This window comes from Physeter macrocephalus, chromosome 3 (assembly GCF_002837175.3).
Source record: "Physeter macrocephalus isolate SW-GA chromosome 3, ASM283717v5, whole genome shotgun sequence".
NCBI lineage: Eukaryota > Metazoa > Chordata > Mammalia > Artiodactyla > Physeteridae > Physeter > Physeter macrocephalus.
The window spans coordinates 16,010,985-16,027,428 of NC_041216.1; the positions used below are offsets into that span (position 1 = coordinate 16,010,985).

The window sequence follows — 16,444 nt, forward strand, 5'->3', positions numbered from 1 at the left end:
TGGAATTCCTAACTGTGATTATTAATAATAAACAGTTTTCCTCTTCTCCCCTCCCTCCATACAAGGATTTACTGATTCCCCCTCACCTCCCACCCCCGGGATCGGGCGGAACAAAATAAAGTAGAGGCCCTGGGAGCTACCTGAGGGTTTGGGCGGGGCGGCCGCAAGGGGAAGACCCGGGAGCTTCCCAATCCTGGCCCCGGAGGGGCGGGCCCGCGTCCCGGCCTCCCATTGGCTGCCAGTCGCACCACCTACCCTGGGTGGGCCTGGAGGAGGGACCTGGTCCCACCCTGGGCTACAGGAGGACCGGCATGACCGGGGCCCCGCGGTGGGCCCCGTTGCTCCTGTGCCTGCTGCAGTCCGCTCCAGGTAAGGGCACGGGGCCGCGGGGTGGGCGTGGGGCCGCGGGGTGCTCCATCCGGTCCGCACCCACCTTCCGACCCAGAGCTCCGGGAAGGGAGTGCCTTGGGCATCAGTCTGTGCGCTGCAACATGTGCGAATTAGCAGAGCCCACCCACTACCAGTTTTCTTTTTCCGAGGACTAGACAGACCCGGGTCTTTGAAATTCCTTTCCGGGAAGGAACTGATCCAGCTTCCTAATGCCAGTTCAGCTTCAGACGAACAGGAAAAAAGATAGTGGCCGTTCAAAAGTCAGCTGCATTTGTTTATAAAGTGCTTTTTAAGGCTTCCTAAAAGCCCTATCCGCTGCATTAATATCACAGACCCTGACTAGTAGGGGAAATCAAGCAGAAGTGCCCTGCCGTCGCCAGGGGTGCCCTCCCCTTCCTCCTGACTCGGGGTGTCAGAAGTTCCACCCAGGCCTGCGGGGAAGGAGTGCCAGCTTAGCCCGTGCTGTGCTGTCATTCTAACAAGCCACCTTCTTCTCTGAGCTCTCACTGGTAAATAAGGTGACAGGGTACAAAATACCTTGGGATAGGAACCGACCACCAAACCCCAACCAATCCAGGGAGAAGGACACCAAAATGCCCCCAGGATATGTCCCTAGTCTTAGACTAATAATTTAAGAGCTAGAAGGGCCCTTGGACATCATCTAATACCAAGGTTAAAAGCCAGCATTTGTTTGAGCAACTTCTTGGGCACCACATTATTCTAGTTTAGCGTCACAACCCAACTGTCCTAGAAGATAGGTATTATTTCCTCCCGTTTCAGAGGGGGAAACTGAGGCTCAGAGCAATTAAGGGGAATTACCCAAGAAGGAAGGCATTGGTGAGACACACAGAACAGAGAAGACAAGCTGAAGTGAGCATGACCAGCTCTGGCCGTGGGACGGGCAGCTGGCACAGGGCGGTCCACCGACCCAGGTCAGCTCAGGGATGCCCCAGCCCCTGGAACCTTCGCAGCAGTGTTACTGCAGCTGATGAGGGACAGTGTACCTATGCGGGGAGGAGAGGAGGGAGTTCTCTGTACCCCTTTTTCACCATCAAACTCAATAGGTTTGCTGTCTAGACCTAGCTATCCTTACACCCGAGGAAGATTTAGTGAACACAACACAAACTGTGGTGTGAAGGTTTAGGGTGAGGCACAGCAGGATCCAGGTTCTAATCCTGGCTCGCACACATACTGGCTGTGTAGCCTCAGTCAAATTATTCACCATCTGTATCCGAGCCTAGTGCCTTCCGTAGAAGGGAATGACACCTACGCCACGGGGTGGTTTGTCCTGAGGATTGAATGAGGTTTTGTGTATAAAGTTTCACACCGATGCCTGGCACCCTTCGAAGGCTCATTAGGAGGTAACTACTCTAGCTGCTATTTCTCCACTGTGGCCAAGCTCAGAACTGAGGCCTGTCCTCAAATAAGACGACTGTAGACAGATTTTGGCCTCGTGCCAGCCACCTGCTAGGCAGTCCAGAAGCTGGAAGCACTGTCCACATCAGCATCCTGGCAATGCAGTTCCAGCTAGGGGACACAGGATGGGGTGGTCTAAAAGGCCAGGGGTATGGCGCCGAGCTGAGAGCCGTCAGCAGAAAGGGCCCTCCCTCCCTGATGCCGTTCTATAACCTGTATGGATTTCCATCATGGCCCATGTGACAGTTCAAGGCACTGCATTCTGCATGGGACAGTGAGCTCCTAAAGGGCAGGAGTGGAGCTGTAGTCCTCTCTGAAACCTCTGGCACGCAGTGATCCATAGATGTCTTTGACCAATAATGATCCATAGATGTTGGAAGAATAAGGCTGAACAGGCCCCATGAGAACCTATGGGAGGAAGTGTGATCAAGAACTCAGACTTTGCAGACGTAGAGAATGGACTTGAGGACACAGGGAGGGGGAAGGGTAAGCTGGGACGAAGTGAGAGAGTAGCATGGACATATATACACTACCAAACGTAAAATAGATAGCTAGTGGGAAGCAGCCGCATAGCACAGGGGGATCAGCTCGGTGCTTTGTGACCACCTAGAGGGGTGGGATAGGGAGGGTGGGAGGGAGATGCAAGAGGGAGGAGATATGGGGATATATGTATATGTAGAGCTGATTCACTTTGTTATAAAGCAGAAACTAACACACCATTGTAAAGCAATTATACTCCAATAAAGATGTTAAAAAAAAAAAACAACTCAGACTTTGGGCTTGGCTAGGCTTGGATTTGAATTCTGTTTCTACAGCTTATTAGCTGAGGGCGCCTCAGTTTCCTCATCTGTAATGTGATGATCATAACTAGTACCTACCTCCTAGGGATGTGGGGCGGATTGAAGGAGAAAATGCGGGTAACGTGCTTTGCATAGTGCCTGGCACATAGTTAGGGCACAATACACATTAGCTGCTATTATTATCATCCACAGCATCACCACCACTTCGGAAAGATGTCAGGAAGTGATGTTTGAATCAAGTCTTTAAAAGATTAGGTGGTGAATACCACGCTGTCAAAGACACCTGGGTTCAAAGACACACAGAAGAATGAGGAGGTGGTTTGAGAAGGGCGAGAAGGAAGATTGGCTGCAGCCTGGTGACGTATGTAGGTGAGCTGTCAGGAAGAGGTCAACGAGATGGCCCAGCCAGGCCAAGCTGGGCAGGGCTTCACGTATCCTGATAAGGAGCATAGACTTTATTCTGAGGACAAGGGAAGGGCAGAAACTGGGCAGCTGTGTAATCAGATGCATATTTCAGACGACGAGCGTTAGCAGTGAGAAGGAGGAGGTGCCAAGGAGGGAAGCAGGGGCCAGTTAGAGGTGGTCAGGGAAAGAATCACTGGGACAATGACATCTGAGCAAAGATGTGAAGGAAGCAGAGGAGTGAGCCAGATGGACAGCCAGGGGGAGAACAGTCTAGGCGGAGGGAACAGCTCGTGAAAAGGCCTAGAGGTGGGAGTGTGCCCGGCATGCTCTAGGAACAGGAAAGGGCCAGCATGGCTGGAGAGGAGCCAGCAAGGGGAGTCATGGATTGGATAGGGTAGGGTCTTGTGGGTGATTGTAAAGACTTTGGATTTTACCTTGAATGAAACAGAAGCCATTGGAGGTTTAAAGCAGAAGAGTGACGTGATGTGACTTTCACTTTAACCCTTGCTGCTATATGGAGAATGGATTGTGGGCACAAGGTTGGAAGCAGGGAGACCAGTTAGGAGACCTTAGGAATAATCCAAGTCATCACAGCATTCATTCATTCACTCAACACATTTTTATTGTGCACCTACTATGTGCCAGGGACCATTGCAGGCAGGCTCTGGGGACATGGCTGAGAACAAGACAGAGCCTCTGCTCCTTGAGACCCTCAGGGCCGTTCCCTCCTGGAGTCCAGGAATCTATTAGATGGTCCTGTGCTGCACTGTTTTGCCAGAACCCTCAGGTGCCAGGATGGGCTTCCCATCATGTCACAGATGGGCCGCTGAGGTCTAAGGAGGGGAAGGGGCTGCAGTACAGCCAGTCGGTGGCATGGCTGTGACTGGAATCCCACACCCCAGGTTCCCAGCCTACATCACATCCCCTATGCTTCAGCCCCCCAGATAACTCCTGGTTCTTAAACTCGGTGAGCACCCGACTGCTCGCCCGCGCTGCTCGGAATGGCTCCAGACTTCATGACCTCTTTCTCCCCCACAGGGAGGCACCTTCTGGCCCCTCCCCAGAACGTGACGCTGCTCTCCTGGGACTTCAGTGTGTACCTGACGTGGCTCCCAGGACCTGGCAACCCCCAGAACTTGACCTATTTTGTGGCCTATCAAAGGTGGAGGGGCGCCTCCGGGCTGGTGGGGTGGTAGGGGGAGACCGAGGAGGTGGGCAGGGGCTGGAGGGCCTTGGTTCTCTGTGTCCGCGGGTGACGGCCTGCAGCAGGTATTGGGAGAGGGCGTTTGATAAAGCTCTGGAGGTGGGCATGATGCTTAATGGAGAACAGCGCCCAGGTGAAAGACCTGCCGGGGGTGGGGGCAGGTCTTTGAGAAAAGTCAGAGCAGGGCTTGGATGGAGCTGTGAGGGCCCAGTGAGGGAATTCTTGAGGGCCTGGATGAGGTGCTTGGCATTCCAGCAGATAAGGGAGGCAGGTGTATCTCTTGCAGAGCTGTGTTAGGCATCGCTAGATGATTACCCTTTTCCCCACGGAGCCTGCACGGAGCCTTGGAGGCCTTCTCATCTTGGCAGCCCAGGCAGCCACTGCTGATGCAGAGGGATTTGCAAATGAAAGCAGATTTGCCATCTTTGCACATAGATGGAAATCATCTGAAGTTCTTTCATAAGAGAGTAAGCTAATGAAAGCAGATACTCAGGAGGATTAATCTAGAATTGGTGAGAAGGAGGAAGCAGGAAGGAGAAGGAACTGCCGCGTACTCAGGATCCACCCTGTGCCAGGCTGAGTGCTAGGAGCCTTGCATGAGCATTTCCCTTCTTCCTCCCAGTACCACCAGGCAGGCCCTGCATTTCCTCTGTTTTAGAAGTGAGGAAACAACTCAGAGGTGCTGTGACCTGCCCGAGGAAGCCAGTGATGGAACCAGAAGAAAAACCCAAGTCTGTCTGACCCCAAAGCTTGTGCTCTTCCTGTTCTATTACAGTCCCTCCATCTGTAGCATCCAGATGTGAGTGATGGGGGCCCGGCTTGGGAAAGGACAGACTGTGAGAGAGCTTTCAAAAGAAAGGATGGTATAGAACTGTATCAGGAGGCAGAAAATAACAATACCTAACATGGCCTGTGTGTTTGCTCTGTGTCTGCACTGCGTCCGTACGTGAAACGTATTTAATCTCACACCGGCCTACGAGGAGGGATTCAGTGACTCTTGCTCTACAGTGGAGGCAACTAAAGCACTGAGAGTCTATTTTGCTCAAAGCCACACAGCTGGGCATAGCGGAGGTGGGACAAATTGATGAAAGAGTTGAAAGCCTAACCTCTGGACCTTTATGATATTCTCCTTTCCTTTTACGCTTTTGAAACACCTGCGAGGATTCCAAAACCATGATATTCTAATGGTATTTTTTTCATTTATTAGCTGGAATTAATTTTATAAAGAGATGCTTCCTCTCACGTAGTGTTTGATATTCAGTGATACTATTCACGTAGGCAAGACAGAATAAATGCTTGAATTGTTTTCCTTTAATTTACCAGTTTTCAAGATAACGAACTGGTTCCCTATCATGTCCCAAAGGTGATTGACTTGTTTTTTTATTATCATTACGAACTCAAGTAGTTAAATATATGTGATAGTTTCCATTCATTGCAATTTATTCTACTCATTGAAGCTTGAAATATCTCATCTTTAGCCCTTGAATGTCTCTTCAGGTTGGCTCCTGAGTCCTTTGAATTTGACCCTAGTAAGTCATGATATCTTTATTGCTATCTGTTACGAAAAGATGTTCCAGACTCATTTGCACAATTCCTGACCTAAAACCTGAAATCAGCCATGTCTCCATTTGGTAAGAAATGGTTTTAAAGAACACAGTGTGTGTAGCTGTCTGATCACTACTGAACTATTGCTTTGAGATCTTTTCAGTGAACAGAATTAGGGTGATACATGTAATAATCCCATCTCTATTCCTGGCTTCTACTGAGGTGGCTGATTAAATCCGTGAGTCACACCCATGATCTCCTTATCAAATGATTTTCCAGCCACAACCTTGGTGTTCTCTCCGGAACACGCTTTCTCATTTTTTACAATATGCATAGGCTGAGAATTTTCCAAATCTTCAATTTCTCGTTCCTTTTTGCTTAACAATTCCTTCTATCTCTCTCTCTCCTCTCTTATTTTACTATAAGCAGTAAGGAGAAACCAGGTCACATCTTCAACACTTTGCTTAGAAATCTCCTCAGCTAAGTATCCAAGTTCATCACTTTCCACTTCTGATTTTCCATAAAACACTAGGACGTAATTCCGTCAAGTTCTTTGCCGCTTTATAACAAGGATCAATTTTCTTCCAGTTTCCAATAAGACATTCCTCCTTTCCATCTGGGATCTCCCCAGAATCACCTTTAACATCTATATTCTGGCCAACAGTCTTTTCAAGGCAATTTAGGCTTTTTCTCACATGAACCTCAAAATTCTTTCAACCTCTGTTACCCAGCTGCAAAGCTACTAACACAATTTTAGATATTGGTTACATTAGCACCTCACTTATGGTACCAAAATCTGTGTTCATTTACTAGGGCTGCCATAACAAAATATCACAGACTGGGGGCTCAAACAAGAGAAGCTTTTCTCTCACAGTTCTGAAGGCTGGAAGTCCAAGATCAAGGTGTCAGTAGGTTTGCTCTCCCCTGAGGCCTCTCTCAGGAGATGGTCACCTTCTGTGTCCTCACCTGGCCTTTTCTCTGTGTGAGAACAGCCCTGGTGTCCCTTCCTCTTCTCATAAAGGCACTAGTCCTATTGGATAAGGGCCTCACCCTTAGGACCACATTTAATCTTAATTACCTCTTTAAAGGCCCCATCTCCAAATACAGTCACATGCGTGTTAGGGCTTCAACATACGAATTGGGTGGGGGATGTGTGTGCACAATTTAGTCAATAATACTGATAAACTGGATTTCACCAAATTTAAAATTTTGTTCTTTAAAAGAAAAAAAAAAAAAAGCCCAAAGAAAATGAAAAAGCCAGCCACTGAGAAAAATATATTCATAGTACATACACTGACAAAGAACTTATATCCAAAATAAAGAACTCCTACATCTCAAAAATAAGAAGACAAATCACCCCCCAAATATTTGAATAGTCACTTCACAAAAGAAGATATATAAATGGCCAATTAGCACATGAAAATATGTTCAACATCATTAGTCATTAGGGAAGTGCAAATTAAAGCTACAAGGAAATACTGCTTCACACTCACTAGAATGGTTAAAGTTAAAAGGTCTGATGATACCTAAGCATAGACAAACATGTGGAGTAACTCTCATGGAGATGGCCCTCCATATTCTGGGGTTTTGCAGCCACAGATTCAACCAACCATGGATCAAAAATATTTTTTAAAAAAATTCAGAAAGAAAAAAAAATCCTTAAAGTGCCAAAAGCTAAACTTGAATTTGCCACACACTAGCAGCTATTTACATAGCATTTGCATTGTATTTACAACTATTTACATAGCATTTACATTGTATTAAGTATCATAAGTAATCTAGAGATGATTTAAAGTACATGGGAGGATGTGCATACATTATATGCACATACGAGACCATTTTATATAAGGGACCTTAACATCCACAGGTTTCTGTATCTCCGGGGGGGGCCTAGAACCAATCCCCTGTGGGCACTGACTGTATGTTGTTGATGGGAACTGCAATGGTCCAATCACTTTGGAAAACAGCTTGACAGTTTCTTGTAAAGTTACACATTCAGTTACCGAGTCTCCCAGATTCTACTCCTAGATCTTTATCCAAGAGACATGAAAACATATGTCCATACAAAGACTTGTACGTGAACTTTCAGAGCAGCTTAATTCATAATTCCCTGTTATGGACTGAATTGTGTTCCCCCCCTTAGTCACTCATATGTTAAAGCCCTAACACCCATGTGACTGTATTTGGAGATGGGGCCTTTAAAGAGGTAATTAAGATTAAATGTGGTCCTAAGGGTGAGGTCCTAATCCAATAGAACTCATGCCTTTATGAGAAGAGGGACAGCAGGGCTGCTCACACACAGAGAAAAGGCTAGGTGAGGACACAGAGAGAAGGTAACCATCTCCTGAGAGAGGTCTCAGGAGAGAGCAAACCTGCAGACACCTTGATCTTGGACTTCCAGCCTCCAGAACTGTGAGAGAGAAATTTCTGTGGTTTAAGCCCCCAAGCCTGGCATTTTGTCACCGCAGCCCTGGCAGACTAACACATTAGGCATCTTTTCTCTTGGTGTCCTAAGAAATGTTTGCTTGACTCAAGGTCACGAAGATCCTCTTCTGTGCTTTCTTCTAGAAGTTTTCAAACTTTAGCATTTACGTTTCAGTTTTATTTTTTGAAACTTTCTCTCTGTTCACTTTCTGTTTCTTTTAAGGCATTATCTGCTTTATTAATTTGCTCTTACAGTTCTTCTAATTTATTCTTCGTTTATGAAATGTGGTTGTTGTTGTTTCTTATCTCTTGTCTGACTCCTGTGTTCTGTTATCTCCTTTCTGAGTTTCTCTGATTCTGTTTTGTGTTGTTCTTCCATGTCTTATATCATTTTAAAATGTCTTTTATAATCCATTTTGAAGTAGTAGTTTACAGTTTCAGTCTGTTCATGGATATGTTTTTAGCATGCGTTTTCTGACTCATTCAGTTGATTGCTTAGCTTATTAATTTCTATCCTTCCTTATTTTCTGTTATAAATATTTAAAGCTATATGCGTAACTACATCTCATAAATTTTTCTTTGTATTATATATATATATATATTTTTTTGTGGTACGCAGGCCTCTCACTGCTGTGGCCTCTCCCGTTGCGGAGCACAGGCTCCGGACGTACAGGCTCGGAGGCCATGGCTCACGGGCCCAGCTGCTCTGCGGCACGTGGGATCTTCCTGGACCGGGGCACGAACCCGGTCCCCTGCTTCGGCAGGCGGATTCTCAACCACTGCGCCACCAGGGAAGCCTGTATTATATTTTTGATCATTCAGTTTTAGAGATTTACTAACTTCCATCATAATTCTTTCTTTGATCCATGAGTCATTTTATTTTATTTTCCAAAGTGTGATTTTTGAGTCTCCTGTCTTTTTGTTTGAAGTATAGTTGATTTACAATGATGTGTTAGTTTCAAGTGTACAGCACAGTGGTTCAGTTATACATATATATATTCTTTTTCAGATTCTTTTCCATTATAGGTTATTACAAGATATTGAATATAGTTCCCTATGCTATACAGTAGGACCTTACTGTTTATCTGTTTTATATATGGTAGTGTGTATAAGTTTGTATCATTTTTTTAAGATTCCACATATAAATGATATCATATGATATTTGTCTTTGTCTCACTTAATTCACTTAGTACGATAATCTCTAGGTCCATCCATGATGCTGTAGATGGCATTATTTCTTTCTTTTTTATGGCTGAGTAGTATTCCCGTATATATATATACACACACATACATACATACATACCACATCTTCTTTATCCATCCATCTGTTGATGGACATTTAGGTTGCTTCCATGTCTTGGCTATTGTCGGTAGTGCTGCTTTGAACACTGGGGTGCATGTATCTTTTCAAATTAGAGTTTTGGTCTTTTTCAGATATATGCCCAGGAGTGGGATTACTGGATCATATGGAACTCTATTTTTAGTTTTTTAAGGAACCACCATACTGTTCTCCATAGTGGCTGCACCAATTTACATTCCTACCAACAGTGTAGGAGGGTCCCCTTTTCTCCACACCCTCTCCAGCATTTATTATTTGTAGACTTTTTGATGATGGCCATTCTGACTGGTGTGAGATGATACCTTGTTGTAGTTTTGATTTGCATCTCTCGATAATTAGAGATGTTGAGTATCTTTTCATGTGCCTGTTGACCATCTGTATGTCTTCTTTGGAGAAATGTCTATTTTGGTCTTCTGCCCATTTTTGATTGTGTCATTTGTCTTTTTGATTGAGTTGTATAAGCTGTTTGTGTATTTTGGAAATTAATCCCTTGTTGGTTGCATCATTTGCAAATATTTGATCCATGAGTCATTTTGAAACATTTTAAAATATTCAAACTTCCTTTAGTTCTCTTTTTGTTAATGATTTTTAACTGGATTATTTGCAGTCAGAGGAAATAGTTTGAGAGATACCTATTCTTTGAAATTTGAGAGTTGCTTTATTTTTGTTAATATTTTTTATAATATTTTGTTTAGGGAAGGGTGAGGTCCTAATCCAATAGAACTCATGCCTTTATGAGAAGAGGGACAGCAGGGCTGCTCACACACAGAGAAAAGGCTAGGTGAGGACACAGAGAGAAGGTAACCATCTCCTGAGAGAGGTCTCAGGAGAGAGCAAACCTGCAGACACCTTGATCTTGGACTTCCAGCCTCCAGAACTGTGAGAGAGAAATTTCTGTGGTTTAAGCCCCCAAGCCTGGCATTTTGTCACCGCAGCCCTGGCAGACTAACACATTAGGCATCTTTTCTCTTGGTGTCCTAAGAAATGTTTGCTTGACTCAAGGTCACGAAGATCCTCTTCTGTGCTTTCTTCTAGAAGTTTTCAAACTTTAGCATTTACGTTTCAGTTTTATTTTTTGAAACTTTCTCTCTGTTCACTTTCTGTTTCTTTTAAGGCATTATCTGCTTTATTAATTTGCTCTTACAGTTCTTCTAATTTATTCTTCGTTTATGAAATGTGGTTGTTGTTGTTTCTTATCTCTTGTCTGACTCCTGTGTTCTGTTATCTCCTTTCTGAGTTTCTCTGATTCTGTTTTGTGTTGTTCTTCCATGTCTTATATCATTTTAAAATGTCTTTTATAATCCATTTTGAAGTAGTAGTTTACAGTTTCAGTCTGTTCATGGATATGTTTTTAGCATGCGTTTTCTGACTCATTCAGTTGATTGCTTAGCTTATTAATTTCTATCCTTCCTTATTTTCTGTTATAAATATTTAAAGCTATATGCGTAACTACATCTCATAAATTTTTCTTTGTATTATATATATATATATATTTTTTTGTGGTACGCAGGCCTCTCACTGCTGTGGCCTCTCCCGTTGCGGAGCACAGGCTCCGGACGTACAGGCTCGGAGGCCATGGCTCACGGGCCCAGCTGCTCTGCGGCACGTGGGATCTTCCTGGACCGGGGCACGAACCCGGTCCCCTGCTTCGGCAGGCGGATTCTCAACCACTGTGCCACCAGGGAAGCCTGTATTATATTTTTGATCATTCAGTTTTAGAGATTTACTAACTTCCATCATAATTCTTTCTTTGATCCATGAGTCATTTTATTTTATTTTCCAAAGTGTGATTTTTGAGTCTCCTGTCTTTTTGTTTGAAGTATAGTTGATTTACAATGATGTGTTAGTTTCAAGTGTACAGCACAGTGGTTCAGTTATACATATATATATTCTTTTTCAGATTCTTTTCCATTATAGGTTATTACAAGATATTGAATATAGTTCCCTATGCTATACAGTAGGACCTTACTGTTTATCTGTTTTATATATGGTAGTGTGTATAAGTTTGTATCATTTTTTTAAGATTCCACATATAAATGATATCATATGATATTTGTCTTTGTCTCACTTAATTCACTTAGTACGATAATCTCTAGGTCCATCCATGATGCTGTAGATGGCATTATTTCTTTCTTTTTTATGGCTGAGTAGTATTCCCGTATATATATATACACACACATACATACATACATACCACATCTTCTTTATCCATCCATCTGTTGATGGACATTTAGGTTGCTTCCATGTCTTGGCTATTGTCGGTAGTGCTGCTTTGAACACTGGGGTGCATGTATCTTTTCAAATTAGAGTTTTGGTCTTTTTCAGATATATGCCCAGGAGTGGGATTACTGGATCATATGGAACTCTATTTTTAGTTTTTTAAGGAACCACCATACTGTTCTCCATAGTGGCTGCACCAATTTACATTCCTACCAACAGTGTAGGAGGGTCCCCTTTTCTCCACACCCTCTCCAGCATTTATTATTTGTAGACTTTTTGATGATGGCCATTCTGACTGGTGTGAGATGATACCTTGTTGTAGTTTTGATTTGCATCTCTCGATAATTAGAGATGTTGAGTATCTTTTCATGTGCCTGTTGACCATCTGTATGTCTTCTTTGGAGAAATGTCTATTTTGGTCTTCTGCCCATTTTTGATTGTGTCATTTGTCTTTTTGATTGAGTTGTATAAGCTGTTTGTGTATTTTGGAAATTAATCCCTTGTTGGTTGCATCATTTGCAAATATTTGATCCATGAGTCATTTTGAAACATTTTAAAATATTCAAACTTCCTTTAGTTCTCTTTTTGTTAATGATTTTTAACTGGATTATTTGCAGTCAGAGGAAATAGTTTGAGAGATACCTATTCTTTGAAATTTGAGAGTTGCTTTATTTTTGTTAATATTTTTTATAATATTTTGTTTAGGGTTCGTGTGTGGCTCCACCAGTTTCTTGTTTGCTCTGTATATGTTCATTAGATGAACTTTTATAATTATGTTGTTCATTTTTTTATCATATGTACTAATAATTTTTCTTTATTCAATTATTGATTACTGAGTGAGATATATTAAAAATTTCTCATTGAAATTGTGGATTTTCTTTTTCTTCCTGTAGTTTTATCTATTTTTGCTGAATATAGTTTGAAGCTATTTAATAGGCACATATAAGTTAGAATTTTCATCTCTTCCTGGTAAGTGGAATCATTCACTACGGTGTAGTGGTTCTTTACACCTTTACTAACGCTTTGGACTTTGAAGTTTCTATTTTGTCTCATATTAATATGCCTACACCAGTTCCTTTTTTCATTGATGTTTACCTAGTATAACGTCACCAAAAAACAAAACAGGGGAATTCTTCCCCCAAATCTGTTCTCTTTGCCTACCTGTAGCTCAGCCTTTTCTGGTCACCTGTTGCTCAGTCTCCAAACCCAGGAAGAGTCCTCAATTCTCCTTTCCCTCACATTCCACATCCAATCCATGAGCAAGTCTCATCAGCTTTACCTCCAAAATGCATCCTACATCCAACCTTTTCTTGCCATCTCACCCACCATTCTCTCTTGGACCACTGCTGCAGCCTCCTAGCTGGTTTATCAGAGTGATATTCTAAAAACGTAAATTAGATGACCTCAGTTCCTCTCTTCAGAACCTTCTGATAGCTTCCTATGACACTTGGAATAAAATCCGAACCCCTTGCCAAGATGGCAAGACCTGCCTGCTCTGCCCACCCGCCTCCACCCTCACGTCCAGTCTGTCCACCCTCTCCCGGCCTTGTCCACTGGGCTTTGGCCACCCTGGCCTTGTTTTTTGCTGGACAGATCAAGTCCCTTCCCAGTCGCAAGGCTTTTGCTTTTGCGTTTCCGTCCCCCAGGCCTTCTCTTGGCTCCCTTCTCGGCATCCTGGCCTCAGCTTCAGCACTATCTTCCTGGCCTTTCCTGAGCCGCCTTCAGAGAGCAGTCACCCCCACACTACCCTATGATCACTGCATTTACCAGCTCCTGGATTTATCTTGTTGATGTGGTGATGGTCTCTCATCCCCTCCCTCCAGAGTGTAAGTTCCCTAGGACAGGACCTATCTGTCATGAATTGCCGATTCCCCAAGAATAATGCCCAGCAAGCAGGTCCCTCCTTTGGACCTCAGTGTTCTCCGGAGGTCATAGTCATGGACCTGTGTGTTCCGCTCTGACATCCACATAGCACCTGGCACCGGGCCTGGTACACAGCAGGGGGTCCATAAATGCCTGAATGAACAAATGCGTGGAAAATGGTTACTAGCACGACGACCCCGTGGGGGAGCCATGACAGATGAGGAGACTGAGGCTTAGGGGCAGTGACCTGCGTTAAGGTCCCAGAGCTAGTGAGGGGCAGAGCCGGGGTTCCCACCCTCGTCTATCATTCCAGAGCCCGAGCTCTTAACTGGACTGTTCTCATTCTGTCTCAGCCTATGGCTGGCTGGCTGGACAGATGGGTGGATGGATGCTCAGGTGGGATGGAGGAACGAGTGATCACGTGTTCCCTAAGTTTCCTCACCCCCAAGAGGCTGAATCCATGACCCACACCCTCCTGTCTCCTCCCTCAGCTCCGTAACCCCCAAACAGTGGCGGAGAGTAAAAAAGTGTGCAGGCACCAAAGAGCTAGTGTGTTCTCTGATGTGCCTGGAGAAACAAGACCTGTGCAACAAGTTCAAGGGGCGTGTGCGAGCAGTTTCTCCCAGAGCCAGGTCGCCCTGGGTGGAGTCCAAGTTCATGGATTACTTTTTTGAAGGTAAGTGAAGGACCTGTGGGAGGCTGTCTGCTCAGGAGCTTGGCTCAGAGGCGCTGCTATCCTAGCCATCTGTCTCCCACTTCCCCAAAGCAGTGGGCCACCTGCCATGGGCCCTGGCCCATGTCCAAGTAGCCTGACTTCGTGGCAGGGAGTTAGGGGAGTTCACCAGCCCCAGCAGTTCAGTTTGTAGCTCCCACTAATGAGGTTCATGATCTTCTTTTGAGCACAACCTTGGTCATGAACTACACCAGGCACTTTATATATTTATTCCTACTTTTTTAATGTGCAGTCTCTCTCTTTAAGAAACAATTTTTTAAAATTCTGGTTGCAATAGTAATTTCTGTACACGGTAGAAATTTGGGGGGGGGAGGAGATAAAAATAGAGAGGAAAACATTCCCCGTGCTTACAGCCTTCATAAATCACCAGTGTTAACATTGAGTGAGGAGAGTGCTTTTTTCCCCCCAATGTATTTTATTTCTAATCCTCATAACAGACCTGTGGGGTTCATTTTCATCACCCCATTTTTTTAAAGTAAATAAAGCAAGACTCACAGAAGTTAAGGAACTTGCCGGCTAGTAAGTGATGGACATGGGATGTGAAATGGCTCTTTCTGATCTTGGACAAGGTGCTCGATCAGGTCAAGAGTAAGGAGGGGAGGATAAATACTCAGACAATAGCCTCATGGAGCTGAGACCTGTAACTTACCCAGGCTTCTCAAAATGTTTGAGGACAAAATAGGGCTTGAAGGGGGATGAGGAAGGGATTTAATGAAGGATGGCAGGAAAAAATGGCAGAGAAGGAAGAAGAGATGATATGGATGGGAGGAAGCTGGCTGGTTGGATGGACGAAAGGAGGAAAAGGATGGATGGGTAAGAAGAAAAGAAGTGTGGAGAGGATGGGGAAGAAGTGACGGATGAGTGGGAAGGAGGAGGCTAGATGGATGGGTAAATGCTTACCATGAAGGAGCCAGTATGGATGGAGAAGTGGAGGATAAGAACGAAAGGCAGACAGATGGATCAGTGGGTAGAGAGTACAAAAGGAAGGCTGACTGCCTGGGAAGGGAAGGAAGGGTAAAAGGGAAGGAGAGGCAAAGGAGAAAGGAAAAACAGGAAGGAAAGATGTCTGGAAAGAAAAGAATGGATGGATAAGAAGGATGGAGGAGTAGAAAAGTAGCCTGATTGGCTAGATACAAGGAAGGAAGAAAGTATAAATGAACAGGAAGACAGGATGGATAGGAAGGAAGAAATGTCAGTTGGAAAGAAAGGAAGACAGGATGCTTAGGAAGAAGGAAGGATGGTTGAGAAGGATGCGTGGCTGGGAAGGAAAAGAAGCATAGTTGGGAAGGACGGGTAGATGGATAGAAAGGAAAAGAAAGATGGGAAGGCAGACAGAAAGGCTGTCTGGCTAGAAGAATGATGGATGGGCCACTGCAGAGGCTGGATGAATAGGAATAACAATTAGAACAATAGAGGGAAAGAAGCAGAAAGGAGGTCACTTTTGTTTTGCCTCCTCCTCCCTGAAGTTCTTCTGACTCTCCTGCAGCACACCTCAAGCTTCAGTGACCCTTCCTTCCTTTTTCTGCCCTCAGCTGTGACCCTGGTCACTTTCTCTCTTGCGTCTTGGTAGTTTACGTATTTCATTTCCACCTAATTTCCTCCAACTCCTTGAGGTCAAGATTTATGGAGGCCTCATCTCCCCACTCCCCTCAGCTCCCTGCCCAGGGCTTAATACATATCAGTGTCCAGTGGATATTTCCTGAACACATAAGTAGTGGCACCTTGTGGAAGCCACACATTTTCCCTGAGCACAAACACAGGACAGGGATGACCAGTGTGGCCAGAGCTCCTGCTGGCTGGTACTCAGGGAGGGCTACATGGAAAAAGTGGCATTTCAGCTGGACCTTGAACAATGGTGTGTTAATTTTCTCTTGTCACTTTATTCCAAGTCACTACCCCCACCATCTTCAAACCATCAGTCAAACCTAGATGACCTCGGGGCTTCCCTGGTGGCGCAGTGGTTGAGAGTCCGCCTGCCGATGCAGGGGACACGGGTTCGTGCCCCGGTCCGGGAGGATCCCACATGCCGCGGAGCGGCTGGGCCCGTGAGCCATGGCCGCTGAGCCTGCGCGTCCGGAGCCTGTGCTCCGCAACAGGAGAGGCCA

At 44.8% G+C, this 16,444-nt stretch overlaps 1 protein-coding gene across 1 annotated transcript in view; it reads left to right on the plus strand.

The window, feature by feature from the left end:
- Positions 1 to 266: 266 nt before the first annotated feature.
- The window catches only part of IFNLR1 (interferon lambda receptor 1), a 25,025-nt gene continuing 8,847 nt past the window's right edge, over positions 267 to 16,444 (plus strand). Inside the window, exons 1-3 of the mRNA XM_007121106.4 lie at positions 267 to 369; positions 4,050 to 4,173; positions 14,098 to 14,282. Of these exons, the coding sequence (XP_007121168.2) occupies positions 312 to 369; positions 4,050 to 4,173; positions 14,098 to 14,282 (367 nt within the window). The 5' untranslated portion in view covers positions 267 to 311. The remainder of the gene's footprint in view (positions 370 to 4,049; positions 4,174 to 14,097; positions 14,283 to 16,444) is intronic.